General features: G+C 36.2%; 1 protein-coding gene across 2 annotated transcripts; it reads right to left on the reverse strand.

Annotated features, from left to right (window-relative positions):
* Positions 1-4,140: 4,140 nt before the first annotated feature.
* Positions 4,141-11,859, reverse strand: LOC108734269 (pancreatic triacylglycerol lipase-like). 2 transcript variants are annotated; one of them, XM_018465747.2, is made up of 4 exons: positions 11,531-11,859; positions 6,153-6,606; positions 4,548-4,964; positions 4,141-4,492 (listed from the first exon to the last, which is right to left on the reverse strand). In XM_018465747.2, exons 2-4 carry the CDS (start codon positions 6,536-6,538, stop codon positions 4,435-4,437), a joined length of 861 nt encoding a protein of 286 aa, XP_018321249.1. In that variant the 5' UTR covers positions 6,539-6,606; positions 11,531-11,859; the 3' UTR covers positions 4,141-4,434. The 2 variants fall into 2 exon arrangements, with proteins under 2 accessions (XP_018321249.1, XP_018321248.1); XM_018465746.1 differs by lacking the exon at positions 11,531-11,859 and adding an exon at positions 9,934-10,014.
* Positions 11,860-13,584: the final 1,725 nt, after the last annotated feature.

The raw sequence follows: 13,584 nt of genomic DNA on the forward strand, positions 1-13,584 counted from the left end.
TATCTGTGGAATATTACTGCCTCAGCATTTGCCTAAGTGATCCAAGGAAACCACAGAAAAACTTGGACCAAGGCAGACGGACCCGGAATCGAACCGGCGTCCTCCCGAATGCTAAGCAATGGTCTAAACCTTAGGCCATGCCGCTCGGCGCTGAGGAATCTCTCCTGCATGTTGTATGCCATTACGCAATTAAATCGAATGCTTGGGAAAAAAGGCACAACAGCATCCTTAATTGGCCTATCGATGCCAGTAACTTAACAAGTACAACAATAAATAGAGGGACTATCAGAAGAACTCGTCAACCGAAAAATAATAAAACCACAAGAAATGCTTTCGAGATGGTCAGAATGGGAAAAATCAGTAAATATTTAAATGAGTGACATATATTTCATTCTCTATAATAATATGTAAGGTTATATATTTTTAATTTTTTATATATACGTAAGTATATAACTTATCTCCTATGTACCTAACTCATTTTTTTATAATTTCAGATATAACAATTTTTTAAGGTACCTAATATTGTAGTCTTATATAACTAGCTCATTTAAAAGTACAAATATGTAACTTGCTTCTTATGTCACTGATTTCTGTAATAATGCATAATTCATTTTCCTGCTAATGTAACAATCTATATATCTAAGCTAGCATAAGACTCAATTTTAATAAATTTAGATAATACATGCTCCTAAGTAAAGATGTGTTATCATTAAAGTTTACAAGATTTACAAATGTATTACTCTTATACAAGATATATACGAAAATAGTAGTACGAAAGTCTGAAGCATGGCAGGTCTAAACGGAGCGCCCAAGACAAAATTAGGCTCCTATTTAACTTACAATTAGTGATGGACTATCTTACCAGAAGCATACAATCATCAGTGCCTTGAACCATGCTATATGTTAGGCCCGAAGACCGAAAACGCTCAGTGGGCGGAAGAAACGGCCACATCGCGTTCTGGCTGCCTTCGAACGCACAGAACCCGTTTTGGCTGTTTTTAAACGCTCGCAACGCGTTCTGCTAACTGTTAAACAGCCGGAACGCGTTTTGTCAATTGTTGAACGCTCACAACGCGTTCTTAATTATTTGCCGCTTTCTACCTGCGTACAATGAGATTTATATTGCACTTATAAAACAAATGAATTTCAATTCATTTTTCAGATTTTAGGAAACAATTCAATTATTGACAACTATAATTGGATACCAAAGATGGGTTCGGTTTATCTCGCCGAATCATTTCAACAATATTAAATTTCTTATAATTGTTTTTCAGTTCTAGGAAGAAAGTTACACTGAACACTTAGTAGTTTGAGTATATAATAACTAACTTGACTTCATGAAAAATCAGTACAGTTCTCGTCAGTGTAGCGAGAAGATCAGTCTGTCATTGACTAAACAACTTACTAAAGTCGTTTGAAAAGTTACACTTGCATTAAAATGTCTGATAAATCAGCGAATGAAAAACCAATTATTGATAGTTGTGACGATAGATCTATGTTGCTGTCTGAGGAAAGGTACGAATTGCTTGTACGAGAAGTTGAGCATGCATAAAATGCGCCCAAAAATCAGAAGTCTCGACAATATAAGTGTTCAGTGTAACTTTCTTCCTAGAACTGAAAAACAATTATAAGAAATTTAATATTGTTGAAATGATTCGGCGAGAAAAACCGAACCCATCTTTGGTATCTAATTATAGTTGCCAATAATTCAATTGTTTCCTAAAAACTGAAAATAGATTGAAATTCATTTGTTTTATAAGTACAATATAAATCTCATTGAACTCAGGTAGAAAGCGGCAAATAATACAAGTCGAACATTAAGAACGCGTTGTGAGCGTTCAACAATTAACAAAACGCGTTCCGGCTGTTTACCAGTTATCAGAACGCGTTGCGAGCGTTTAAAAACAGCCAAAACGCGTTCTGTGCGTTCGAAGGCGGCCAGAACGCGATGTGGCCGTTTTTTCCGGCCACTGTGTGTTTTCGGTCTTCGGGCCTAACATATACGCTGATAACATCGTAAACGCTGCTGAAACTATAAAACATCTGTAGGAAGCGTACAATATGTGAACAAAGTCCCTGGAAGAATTTAACATGCAAGTTAGCAAAAGTAACTTCAGCGACCGAGCGGCATGGCCTAGACCAGGGGTCGGCAACCTTTTGAGTCAGAAGAGTCGAAAATTACAATTTACAAAATTTCAAAGTTTTTAAAGAGCCACAAAACATTTTCTTGTCAAAAATAAATTGTACTCGCATTTAAATAACTTTTTTGGACAAAAAACTAATCTATTTATTCATAAGAAAGAATATCTACTATATTTATATACAACACTAACTTGTACTTCAATAACAAACAATTGAGCAAACAAATTCAATGGGAACCATGGCTTCGCATGGTTATTCAAGTAGAAAATTTAAACTTTACTAAACAATGTAACTTGTAGTTAGAATAAAAAAAAGAATAATAACATACATTTGAGCAAACAAATTCAATGGGAGTGTTGGCTTGTTGGCTCATAACCGGTTGTTTTAAGTTTAAACGACTCTAAATTATCATTTGTTAGTTGGCTTCTTACTTTACTTTAATTATATTCATGCAAGGGCTTGCTCGCACGAATATTTCGATCCGAAGATAGTCAGCACTCCACATGTCAACTTCTTCACCTCACTGTAACAATCTGGAAGACTATTGGGATGCGGTGAAAGATAGAACCAGTGCCTAATCCTCGTTAATCAATTCAGAACGATTTTTAAATGTTTTTTTTTGATTAAACAAATAATATTTTCGTATGGAATTAAAAAGTCGCAGCTTCACATCCAAAGAGCCGCATTTGGCTCGCGAGTCGCAGGTTGCCGACAACTGGCCTAGACGTTTAGACCATTGCTTAGCATTCGGGAGAACGCCGGTTCGATTCCGGTTCCGTCTACCCTGATCTAAGTTTTTCTGTCGTTTCCTTGGATCACCCAGGCAAATGCTGAGGCAGTAATATTCCACAGATAATCTTTCATTCTCTTCTGTCTTCATTTCGTCCATCTCATCTTTCTCACCCGAACCACCACCCACCCATTACTGGCTGATGGGAATGAAACACCCAAAAGTTTTTTTTAGTAACTTCAGCGAAAACACAGCAGCTGACACAGTCTGCATTGAAAAGATTTAAATATATCTCGGTTTTATGCTCATGTCTGGTGTCAACATAGACGCCAACGTATCGCATATAATTACTACAGTGTGACGTAAATGTAGGTCACTGGTGGGAGTTTTGTGTGACCACCGGATGCCTATAAAACTCAGAGGCAAAGTAAATAGAACAGCAGTCCGACCGGTGCTACTATACGGGTCTGAACAATAAAAATGACGCATGAGTAGAAGGTGGGCGGGAGACGTGACTATACTCGATGAATTTCAGAATGAATATATATATGGAAACATTAACATCATCACTAACATTCGGGAGGACCCCTGCTCGATTCCGTGTTGGTCTGCTTTGGTCCAGATTTTTCTGTAGTTTCTCTGGATCACTTAGGCAAATGCTGGAGCAGTAATATTCCACAGATAATCTTTCATTCTCTTCTGTCTTCATTTCGCCCGTCTCATCTTTCTCACCCGCACCACCATCCAACCATTCCCATGATTCCTGAAAGTAGACTGAAGAGGGCCTTCCGCCCTACCTTCCGGCGTATTCCGGAGGGACTGCCCGCCGAGCAGCATTAGTGGCTGATGGGAATGAAACACCCAAAAATTTAAAGTTTGGTCGTGCCTTTACTGACAAAGTGACTGAGATACGCCTTAAATGATACGGATATGTCAAAAGAAGAACGAAGATCATGTAGTACAGATTGTGCTAGACGTACCGAAAACAAAGAGAGGCAGAGACCTCTCACAACCTACTAGATGGTTAGTTAAACTTCAAGGGAGACCTCAAGAATGCCAACTTGTCAGATCCATCGGTCCAAGACAAAATTGATCTGACGTGAAAAATGAGGAGACCCGACCGCAAATAAATGGAATAACTTCAAATGTGTTTCTTTAGTTTTATATTACATATAATGTTAAAACAAACGTTTCAATTTAGATCAAATTTGAACAACACCTTTTCAACTTTTGATTATAGTAGGGAAGTATAATACTAAATGCACATGTTTTCTGTTAACATTTATAAAGAATTTGAGATGGTATGTCAATGATATTTAGACTAGTGTTTATAGATATAGGCTTTCAATGCGCAATTGGAATAAGTGAAGGTATAAACAGTAATTTCTGAGAAAAATAAAAAAAATATGAATTCAGGAACATTCAATAGTCCTTAAGACTGTAACATTGTAATTAAAAAACTTAAAGCTTTTCTTGTGGGCCACACGTTGACTAAAGGGAACCATGTAAATATTTTTCCAAAAGGAATTATGTACCTAATACTGTATTGTTGTAAACAGTAATTAGGATTGTGAATACGGTGGTTCAGAATTGGTGTCCAAGTAATAATCTCCAGTAGCACTAAAATGGAAACAAATATGTAAACTGTTAAGAAAGTTACCTGTTGAATAATTACCTTGTATCAATATTTACACCTCCAAGTCTGCTCTGATCGTTCGACTGACATTGTCCAGAACGGAAGTTGCTATAGCTGTCACATTTCCAAGCGGTAAATCCTCCTGACCTGACTGATTCTGCAAACAACCTATAAGCTCTGCTATGAGCACAAAGACCAGTTAGTTCAATTGTACAACCAGGCTGATCTCTTCCACCATTAGGTCTGTAATCAGCAGTTCCAAGATTATCTTCAAAGCCCCATCTGCCACCGCAAGTGTGAATTGCATGAACAAATTGAGCATCAGAGGGGTCTAATCTGTTGTTCGTAATGTTATTAAGGTATAAAGGTCCTGCAGGATCCAAACCATATATTGCTAAAATGTTACTATTTGTAGCCGCACCGGCACATCCAGCTACATGAGCTCCAAGGCTGTAACTGTAATTGTATTGAAAAAAGAGGATTGCATTAGACAAATTCGATCTTTTCAAATCTTCCTTTTAGTTTGTTTTGCCATAACATTGCCTTCAGGCGAATTTAGTATTAACTACTACCAGCGTGAGTTACTTAAAAAAATACTACAAAAACATTGTGGTTGGTATTTCATTAAAATAAATTTAATACCATTAATTTGATCGTTCAAAATTAATCTTAGTTTTTTAAATATATTTAATTGAAGTTTCTCTTGTAGAGTGAATTTTTGCCATTTACTACATGTGTGCAAAATTTCTAAATTATCGTTAAAATAACGTCCTTCATAAGCAACATGATTGGCAAAGGTTGAATTAGTTTTCTTTTTGATGTAACTGGTTTTATGCTGTTGCAGTCGTTTTTTAAAGCTTCTGCCTGTTTGTCCAATATAAACCTTAGGACAAGATCGACAAGTTAGCTTATACAATCGTGACATATTTTATTATTTTTTATCTTTATTTTTAACAAACTTAATAAAATAATTCGAAGTGGTCTGTATTCTGTCGAAACTGCCAGACGCGGATCGCGATTTCGATATTTGTGATTCGTTTCAGCAAGTAGATATCCATATATTTAAATGGATCTTGTTGAAGCATACGTAATCCTAAAGTGTAGCATTGTACTACAGATGACGTTTACCGCACCATTTGTGGTATTGTCTTTAACAAACTTAATTACAGAGTAATGATTAAGACTACTGTTTCGCAAGTACTAGATGTAGGGACTACATAAGTAATGCTATTGAATTTTCTGTTTTTAATTGTCAGGGGTTTATAAGCTAACTTGTGAGTGTTGCACTAAAGTTTATATTGGACAAACAGGCAGAAGCTTTAAAAAGCGCCTATTGTAGCATAAAAGTAGTATTTAAAACACAAAACTGATTCAATCTTTGTCAGTTATTAATGAAAGATATTGTTTTAACTTTAAAATTTTCGCAAATAAAAGCCATAAATTAACCCTGTTACGGAACCTCGAAATAAGTAGATTGAAAAAACTAGGACTAACTTTGAACGACCAAGACCAAGTACGCTGATATTGCCGTTAGTAATTAAATATAAATTTTCATCAACTAAAGGTCGAAATCATTCAATTCCTTTTACTTCATTCAATACATACAATACATTTATATGTAAACGCCCAGAAATGTACTCTTACCCTACAATTGTGAATTTATCGGCGCCCAGTCCAAATTGGGTTTGCATGTCTGCAATGAACTGCCCTAAGTATCTTCCAATTGTGGGAACGTTAGCAAATGCATTTGTGTACAGCGTACGGGATACAGGACTCCAATCCACCACGAATGTATTAACATCAGTAACATCACTGTAGGCGGAATTAATAAGTTGGTTAGCAGCACTAGTGTAACTGCCTTGCCAACCATGAATCAAGAAAATATTCTGCCTTGAAAAATTGTAATTGGATGATGACGAAAGTGCAGTAGCGTCCAGTGAATATATTTCAGGAGTTAAAGTATTGCTTTGACTGTAAAGATAAAGGGTAATGTCGGAAGCAGAGGCATATGGTTCACGAGTTGGAGCCATGGGATCGATTATTTCAATCTCTCCATTTTCACCGTATATCGTCAATAATCTACCAGAAGAGGCACTTACTGAAACAAAGCGGATATATATAAATGTAAAGGGTTTTCAGATATTAGTGGCAAGTTTGGCGAGTGTTAATTAGATGCAATGGTGAATCGCATGGTGAGTTAAATAGCGTGATTGAGGGACAAAAACATTGTAAGAAAATCAGAAGAAGTTACAATCCAAAGCCGGTCCTGGACGTGAATTGGTAACATAGGTATTGGTACAGCGAGTTGTGATAATAATTATGCAGCTACATTAATGGAGAATGTAGACAGTGCCGGTTGTGATAAAGCGTACTACCACGCTACTAGAAGCTGTAGGCGCTCATTACGACAAACACTGATTAAATAATAACTTTATTTATCGGTGATAGTAAGCCTACAACAGTATTTAGAATACACCTCAGTACGGTATTAAGGAAGCAAAAGAGATATAGAATTAACATTAAGTAAACTTTAACAGGTATTGAGGTATTGTCAACGAACGATACCGTTTTCTATGAATGGTTCGCAAATACTGCTTTCTTCTCACTAGAAAAAATTAATTGTGCAACACCTGTAAACTCATCATCATCATAAGGTCGTCAGTCCCAAGACTGATTGGATACGCACCTCCAGGCTATCCTATCCTGAGCTAATCTTTGCACTTCCCTTTAACTAGAACATCCCATATCCTTAACTATTTGCGAACAGTAATCTAACCAAGGTCTACCTCTATTGCTGTTAAATCCTGTTTCTGTCTCTATGTCCATGACTAAATCTTCATGCCTAAGAAGGTGTCGTACCCACCTATGTCTATGCCTATTATTTATTGACTTCCATAGAGTCGTCTGTGCTCCTATTCTTTCTAATACGTCTTCATTTCTAACTTTCTCTATTCATGGTATCCTCATCACTCGTCGGTAACATTTTCTTTTCCGCCGCAGCCACCGTCCATACATACACCTTTAACAATCTGTTTCGAATTTCTAAATTAATCGTTCGCGAGCATAGATATAATTTATAATAATTTATTCAATAAACGGGAATACTCCCTTTTTACATAAGGACATTAATATAATATATTCGCTCAGTCCAAACTCTCACAAAAATAAAATTAATTGTATAAATAGTTGCACAGCAATACAGTTAACTAACTAAGAAGACTAAGAAAAGCAGCCAAAAGTATAGCAAAAAAGAAAGCAATTAATAATACACATAGCACCATAATTAGTGACAAGATCCAAAATTGATACAGATTATTTATGAATCTAGAATACGAAAGCAAAGATATAGAAAATCGACACTTTCAGATATTAAATTTCCCAGCTTGTGCAGCCGACTCTGCAGACTGTTTGCCGCTGAAGTTGTATGAGAAAAAGGAATAGCAAAAAGTTGATTACGGCGAACATGGAGGGAACATGAAAATTGATATTGGATAACATAGTTGAATAATCAACTAAGCCGTGTAGAATCTTAAATAAAAGTGTCAAATCCGCGATGTTTCTCCTGGTCTCTGGCGATTGAATGTGGAAAAGTTTTTTGATGTTAGTATAGTCGTGATCACCGAAACGCATGGGTGTCATATTTACAAAGGCGAGTTTGCGCAAAAATTTCGATTGAACCGATTCAAGCATTTTTTTATCAGTCGCAGAGAAAGGAGACCATATTGGCGAAGCATATTCTAATTGAGGTCTGACAAGTGTATTAAATAGTGTAATTAAGGTAGACGGATTTCTAAAATGTTGAGAATTACGAAAGATAAAACCAAGTAATCTGAGGGCTTTGTTCGTTATTTTAATAATATGAGCGCGAAATGAGCCGTCTGATGTAAAAGTAACGCCGAGATCAATGGTTTCATCTAACGTTAACAGAGATGTTTGTCGAATGTGATAGTCAAATAAGACGCGTGAGTTTTTCTTTTTTTTGGTGTACCGAACGACATGACATTTTGCAACGTTAACTGACATAAAATTGTCATCACACCATCTATCGAAAGACTACAGATCGTTTTGCAGCAATATCGCATCATCAACTGAGTCGATTTTACGGTATATTTTTGCATCATCCGCGTATAATAAAATCTGACTATGATTAAGATAGGAGCTCAAATCATTAATAAATATCACAAACATCAGCGGACCTAAATGTGAGCCTTGCGGGACGCCCGACTTCTCTTTATTGAAGGCGACTCGGCCCCGCACTATCCTCTCCTTTATATCTACTACTCTACTACTCCTTCCGTCCTGACTTATCTGACTTCCTAAATACCTAACATCAGCCACTTCTTCTGATCTGCATACCAGTATTTTAGTTTTACTTTTATTTATTTTCATACAGTACTGATCTGTTAGTACCACTTCCATTTTATTTAAAGCTATCTTTAACTCCTTCTTGTTAGATGCTAATACTGCTATATCATCTGCAAATATAAGATTACTAATCTTTTGCTCCACTATATCTATCCCTAAAATTGTACTGTCGTTAATGATGTTGATCGCGACTTCGATGTACAGATTAAAAAGTAGCGGTGACAGTGCATACTTGTCTGACTCCCTTCCTAATATTTACTTCTCTACGTTGCATCCCCAGCTCTATAACTGCCTGTTGCTCTTTATACAAACTAAGTATCACTCTTCTATCTCTGTAACTCATCCCTACACTTTTGACTATATTTAACATCTTGTCTTATTTAACATTGTTAAAAGCTTTTTCTAAATCTGAAAAACCTTTGTACGCGTCCTTTCTTTTTTTCTATCGTTTTCTCCCCCCGCGTTCCACTATTGTTTCCCTGTCATTCGTTTCTTCCTCCTCCTTTAGTATTTCGTCTGTCCTTGCATCTAGCCTATCCAGCGTATCGCTACATTTATCTGTAAACTCACACACACATAAATACCTACATTACTAAGATTATTTGAATTTCGAATCCCGCACTAAAGGACGAGCTTCCACGCGACTACCAAAATTACTGCCTATAACATTAAAAAAGCGAAGAATTGCTATAGGCTGGTTGTAATATAAAAATACTCAATCAGACTTTATTTAAATTAACAAATAACACGCAATGCATGAGTACAAAAATACAGAAAAAATACAACACGGTAGGTCTTACCTGCTTTCGATGTTGCATTATCGCATTTCTGAACATACATTTACCTGTACTTTGAACTACTACCTTTTTGTCAAAAACGGTGAACTTACTTAATTATCTTATTTCTGCAAAAGCTTGTTACTTATGATGTATCCTGTATATATATTTGAAAGTTTTCTAGTTTATATAAAAAGAAATTTTACAATCACATAAATGTCCAATTGTATCTATTATTGTTGAATAACGAACAGTGTAATAAAAGGACTTTTAATAATACTTACCAGGGTTATATACTGCAAAAGCAGTATTGACTAAAACGAGCAAGATTTTCATTTTGTTCAACGTTTCTAAATTATCATATTTATACTTTTCCAATCACATGAAATTTATCATTTCGTGTTTGGTCCAACCGATATTTTTTTATCATTTTATAAGATACGAGGGCAATTTCATTTTTTTCGTTATTGACAGTGTCGCCGTATTTGCTGTTTAGCCTACCCTTGAATAAGCCACTGCTCAGCTAACTGGAATGCACCGTTTTCGCTCAGAAGCCCCAGCCTGCAGCTACCACCTGGTGCAAAGTAATGAATTTCACTGGCGCTATACGGGTGAAAAAAAAAACTTTTTGGACCCAAAACTATTCTTAAGTACATTATTGATGAATTTTGAAAAGAATAGTCCTTTTTGCTATCAAAATACAGAATAACTCGCGCACTTCGACATTTCGCACTTAAGGATCTATGTTTGAAATGGTTCGTATCAGATTTTAAAGGTATTTTAATTAATAATCGAAACGCAAAGCCGATTTAGTGTCTATAATTTGAGAAAAATGCGCATGCGTGGTTAACATAATGTGTAAACGCACATGGTTTGTTGTGCTTATAAGCGACTGCATGTTCAAGAGTACTGTAATACTCATCGACGTTTACTAATGGACATGCCTTAGCATTCAGAATTGTGGTACAACAAAAGAAAGAGATGGAACGAAGTTTCGGACAATATCCATCTCTCTCACGATACTGCGTAAGCGTGTCATGAAAGATATAGCGCCAGTGCGAAACCATCTCCCTCACTTTTCGAGCCAAGAAATTATTACAGCGACATACGGCTAAGGCACGTCAATTAATGTATGTCTATGGTAATACTAGTACTATAGACTTAGAACAAAGAAATTCGAAGCAGTCAGTATTCTGTCGAAACTGCCAAACGTGAATCGCGATTTCGATCTTGTTGGATTTCATCAGCGATCATCATGAGATCCAACAAGATCGAAATCGCGATCCGCGTTTGCCAGTTTGGAACTGACTACTTCGAATTTCTTTTTAACGTAACGTGCCAATCACGTAGTGGTGAGCTATACTTGGATCCAGTTTAGCAAGTAATTATCCTTATCTAGTTAAATGGACCTTGTTGAGCATATTGAATTCCACAAAATGTAGTATTGTACTACAGATGGCGTTTGCCGCGCCATTTGGAGGATTTCATAAAACGCGCTGTGTTAAGGCAGCAGGTAGAGTTAGTCTAAGTTCCGCCGAAACTGTCTGCGACGCGCTGATGAGATTCAACTTAATCGAAATCGCAATCACCGTCTGGCAGTCGACAGAATATTGATCACTTTCAATTTCTTTGTTCGATTTTGATAACGTGCCTATTATGTAGTGGCGAGCTACGCCCGGATTCTGTTCAGTAAGTAGATATCCATCTATTTAAATGGACCTTGTTGAGCATATTGTATTCCACAAAATGTAGTATTGTACTACAGATGGCGTTTACCGCGCCATTTGTAGGATTTCATACAGTCATAGAAGATAGACTGAGCAATGGCCTCATGAAATTAACCACTCACTAGAAAGAGAGAAAAGACCGTGCGGCCAATACCTGTCTCTTTTCTTCTTTCTTTATCCCATTCATCCACTCCTGCAAGATAATAACCAACAACCAATCAAAAATCTCGAAAAAGACCACCACTGACCGCACGATCGCTTTGACTCCCTTATACGTTTCTCCCTGTATTTACTTTATAGTCAGATAGAGAAGGTACAGTCCATTCTCTATGTCTAAGTAAACAACAAACTCGACAGTTTAACCAATAGCCGCGCCAATTTTTTTTCTGTGATTTTAGCACTTTGAGGGTTTTACTTTTGGAATTTCCCTTATACTATATCACCTCAAAAATTCTGTGCAATACTAGTTGCTTATCAATCCATTGTTGATTAAAATAAATAGGAACTTCATAACACCACGTAATTATAATGCTAAAAATTGATGCAGTTTGATCTCACTGTTGTTATTCTTGGACAACTCGAGTAGTTGTTTACCTGATTTGTCTTAAAAAAGAAAAAAAAGATAATCAACTTGAATATTATCAAAAAGTATACAATTCAAAGATAATACACGGGCGCCTAAATAAATGATTTGATTAAATTCCGCATAATTATACTATATTTGTACTGCGCCGTAATGAATAATAACGATAAAGTTTAAGAGTATTTTAGCTCATAGTTTAAAATAAAAACAAAAGAAGTAAAGTTTCTCGATACACGATTTCTACTGAAATACTCACTCATATTCACCTCCACTTCTTCCTATCTTGAGTCAATCTTCGCATTTCTCGAAAATTCGAGCAACCACCATATTTTTAATCAATTGTAAACAGCAATCTAGTCTAAATCTACCTCTATCCCTCTTAAGTCCCGTTTTTGACGTGATAACGTCTTATAATTCGATGGAGCCGGCTGCACGCACGAAAAAACATGACTCATGCGGCGTTACCTCGCTGAGGCTTTCCATTTAAGGCTTGAAGTGCAAGCGAAAGCGCGGAATGAGCGACAAAGAGGCACAATCAGCCACCGCGTTCGGCAGCGTTCGACATCTGTCTCTCTCCTACTTGAGTGAGCGATGCGTCTGCGGGGACAGCTGCTATACAATAATATATTTACATGTTTTCGTCAAGTATGAAGTGCAGTGAAAAGTGAATGTGGTGTCAATTGTTTATAGCAACGATAATTGCGGCGATAAAGGTAATGATTCTTTCCATATTAAATATATGTTCAGTGATATATTGTCTAATTGAAGCTAGAGTTACAAAAATTTTAATGATGTTTAAAAGTTGTAAATAAAAGTTGTAAAACAATTGCTCGAAGCACATTCATACTTGTAAAAACTATGTACATTAGAAAAAAAATAAATAAAAATTGACATAATTGTATTTATGTGTACAATTAAATGTAACTTGATCAATTCAATTGTGATTTCCATTTACCTCCTTCTCGATATCCATACAAAATATCTATCAAACAAATAAAATTAAAATTTTCTTTTAAAAAATGAAACCATTCCATCAGTATTTTCTTATGACGTCACGTTCAACTATCGTCAGTAAACCGACTTTACAGACAACCGATTTTTTGTTTTTAAAATGGCTCTAACTGTCTGAAAACGTGTCCTACCAACCTATCTCACCTGTTTCCTATTATTATCCTTTTCTATCCACGATATTTTTATTATGACATCCTCATGTAACATCACATCTCACTTTTCCGCATCGCCCACAGTTCACGTTTCACATCCATACATAGTCCTGCTCCAAATGCATGTACACCTTTAATAATCGTTTTTGAATTCATTAAAGTGATTTCTTTCTTCAATTTTCTTGTAGCTGATCTAAAAGGGCCTCTCAAAATGGAAGTTCGAAACACTTGTTACCACAAGTATAAGGACAGTAACGAACAGTAACGAACAGTAAAAGTGGTAAATGTGCAGTAACGCCCTCTTTAAAATTACAGTGCTACCAACATAACTTAGACGTCCGAAAGTTTAAATTTTTGGTTAGAAATTAACTACATATGAAATATAAAAAAACACTAAGGTAAAAGGCCCAGTTTCTGACACTCTAAGAGCAACAGCTGAGATTATATTGCGATAACGCGATC

This window comes from Agrilus planipennis, unplaced genomic scaffold (genome assembly GCF_000699045.2).
Source record: "Agrilus planipennis isolate EAB-ADULT unplaced genomic scaffold, Apla_2.0 scaffold77, whole genome shotgun sequence".
In the NCBI taxonomy this organism is placed as follows: Eukaryota; Metazoa; Arthropoda; class Insecta; order Coleoptera; family Buprestidae; genus Agrilus; species Agrilus planipennis.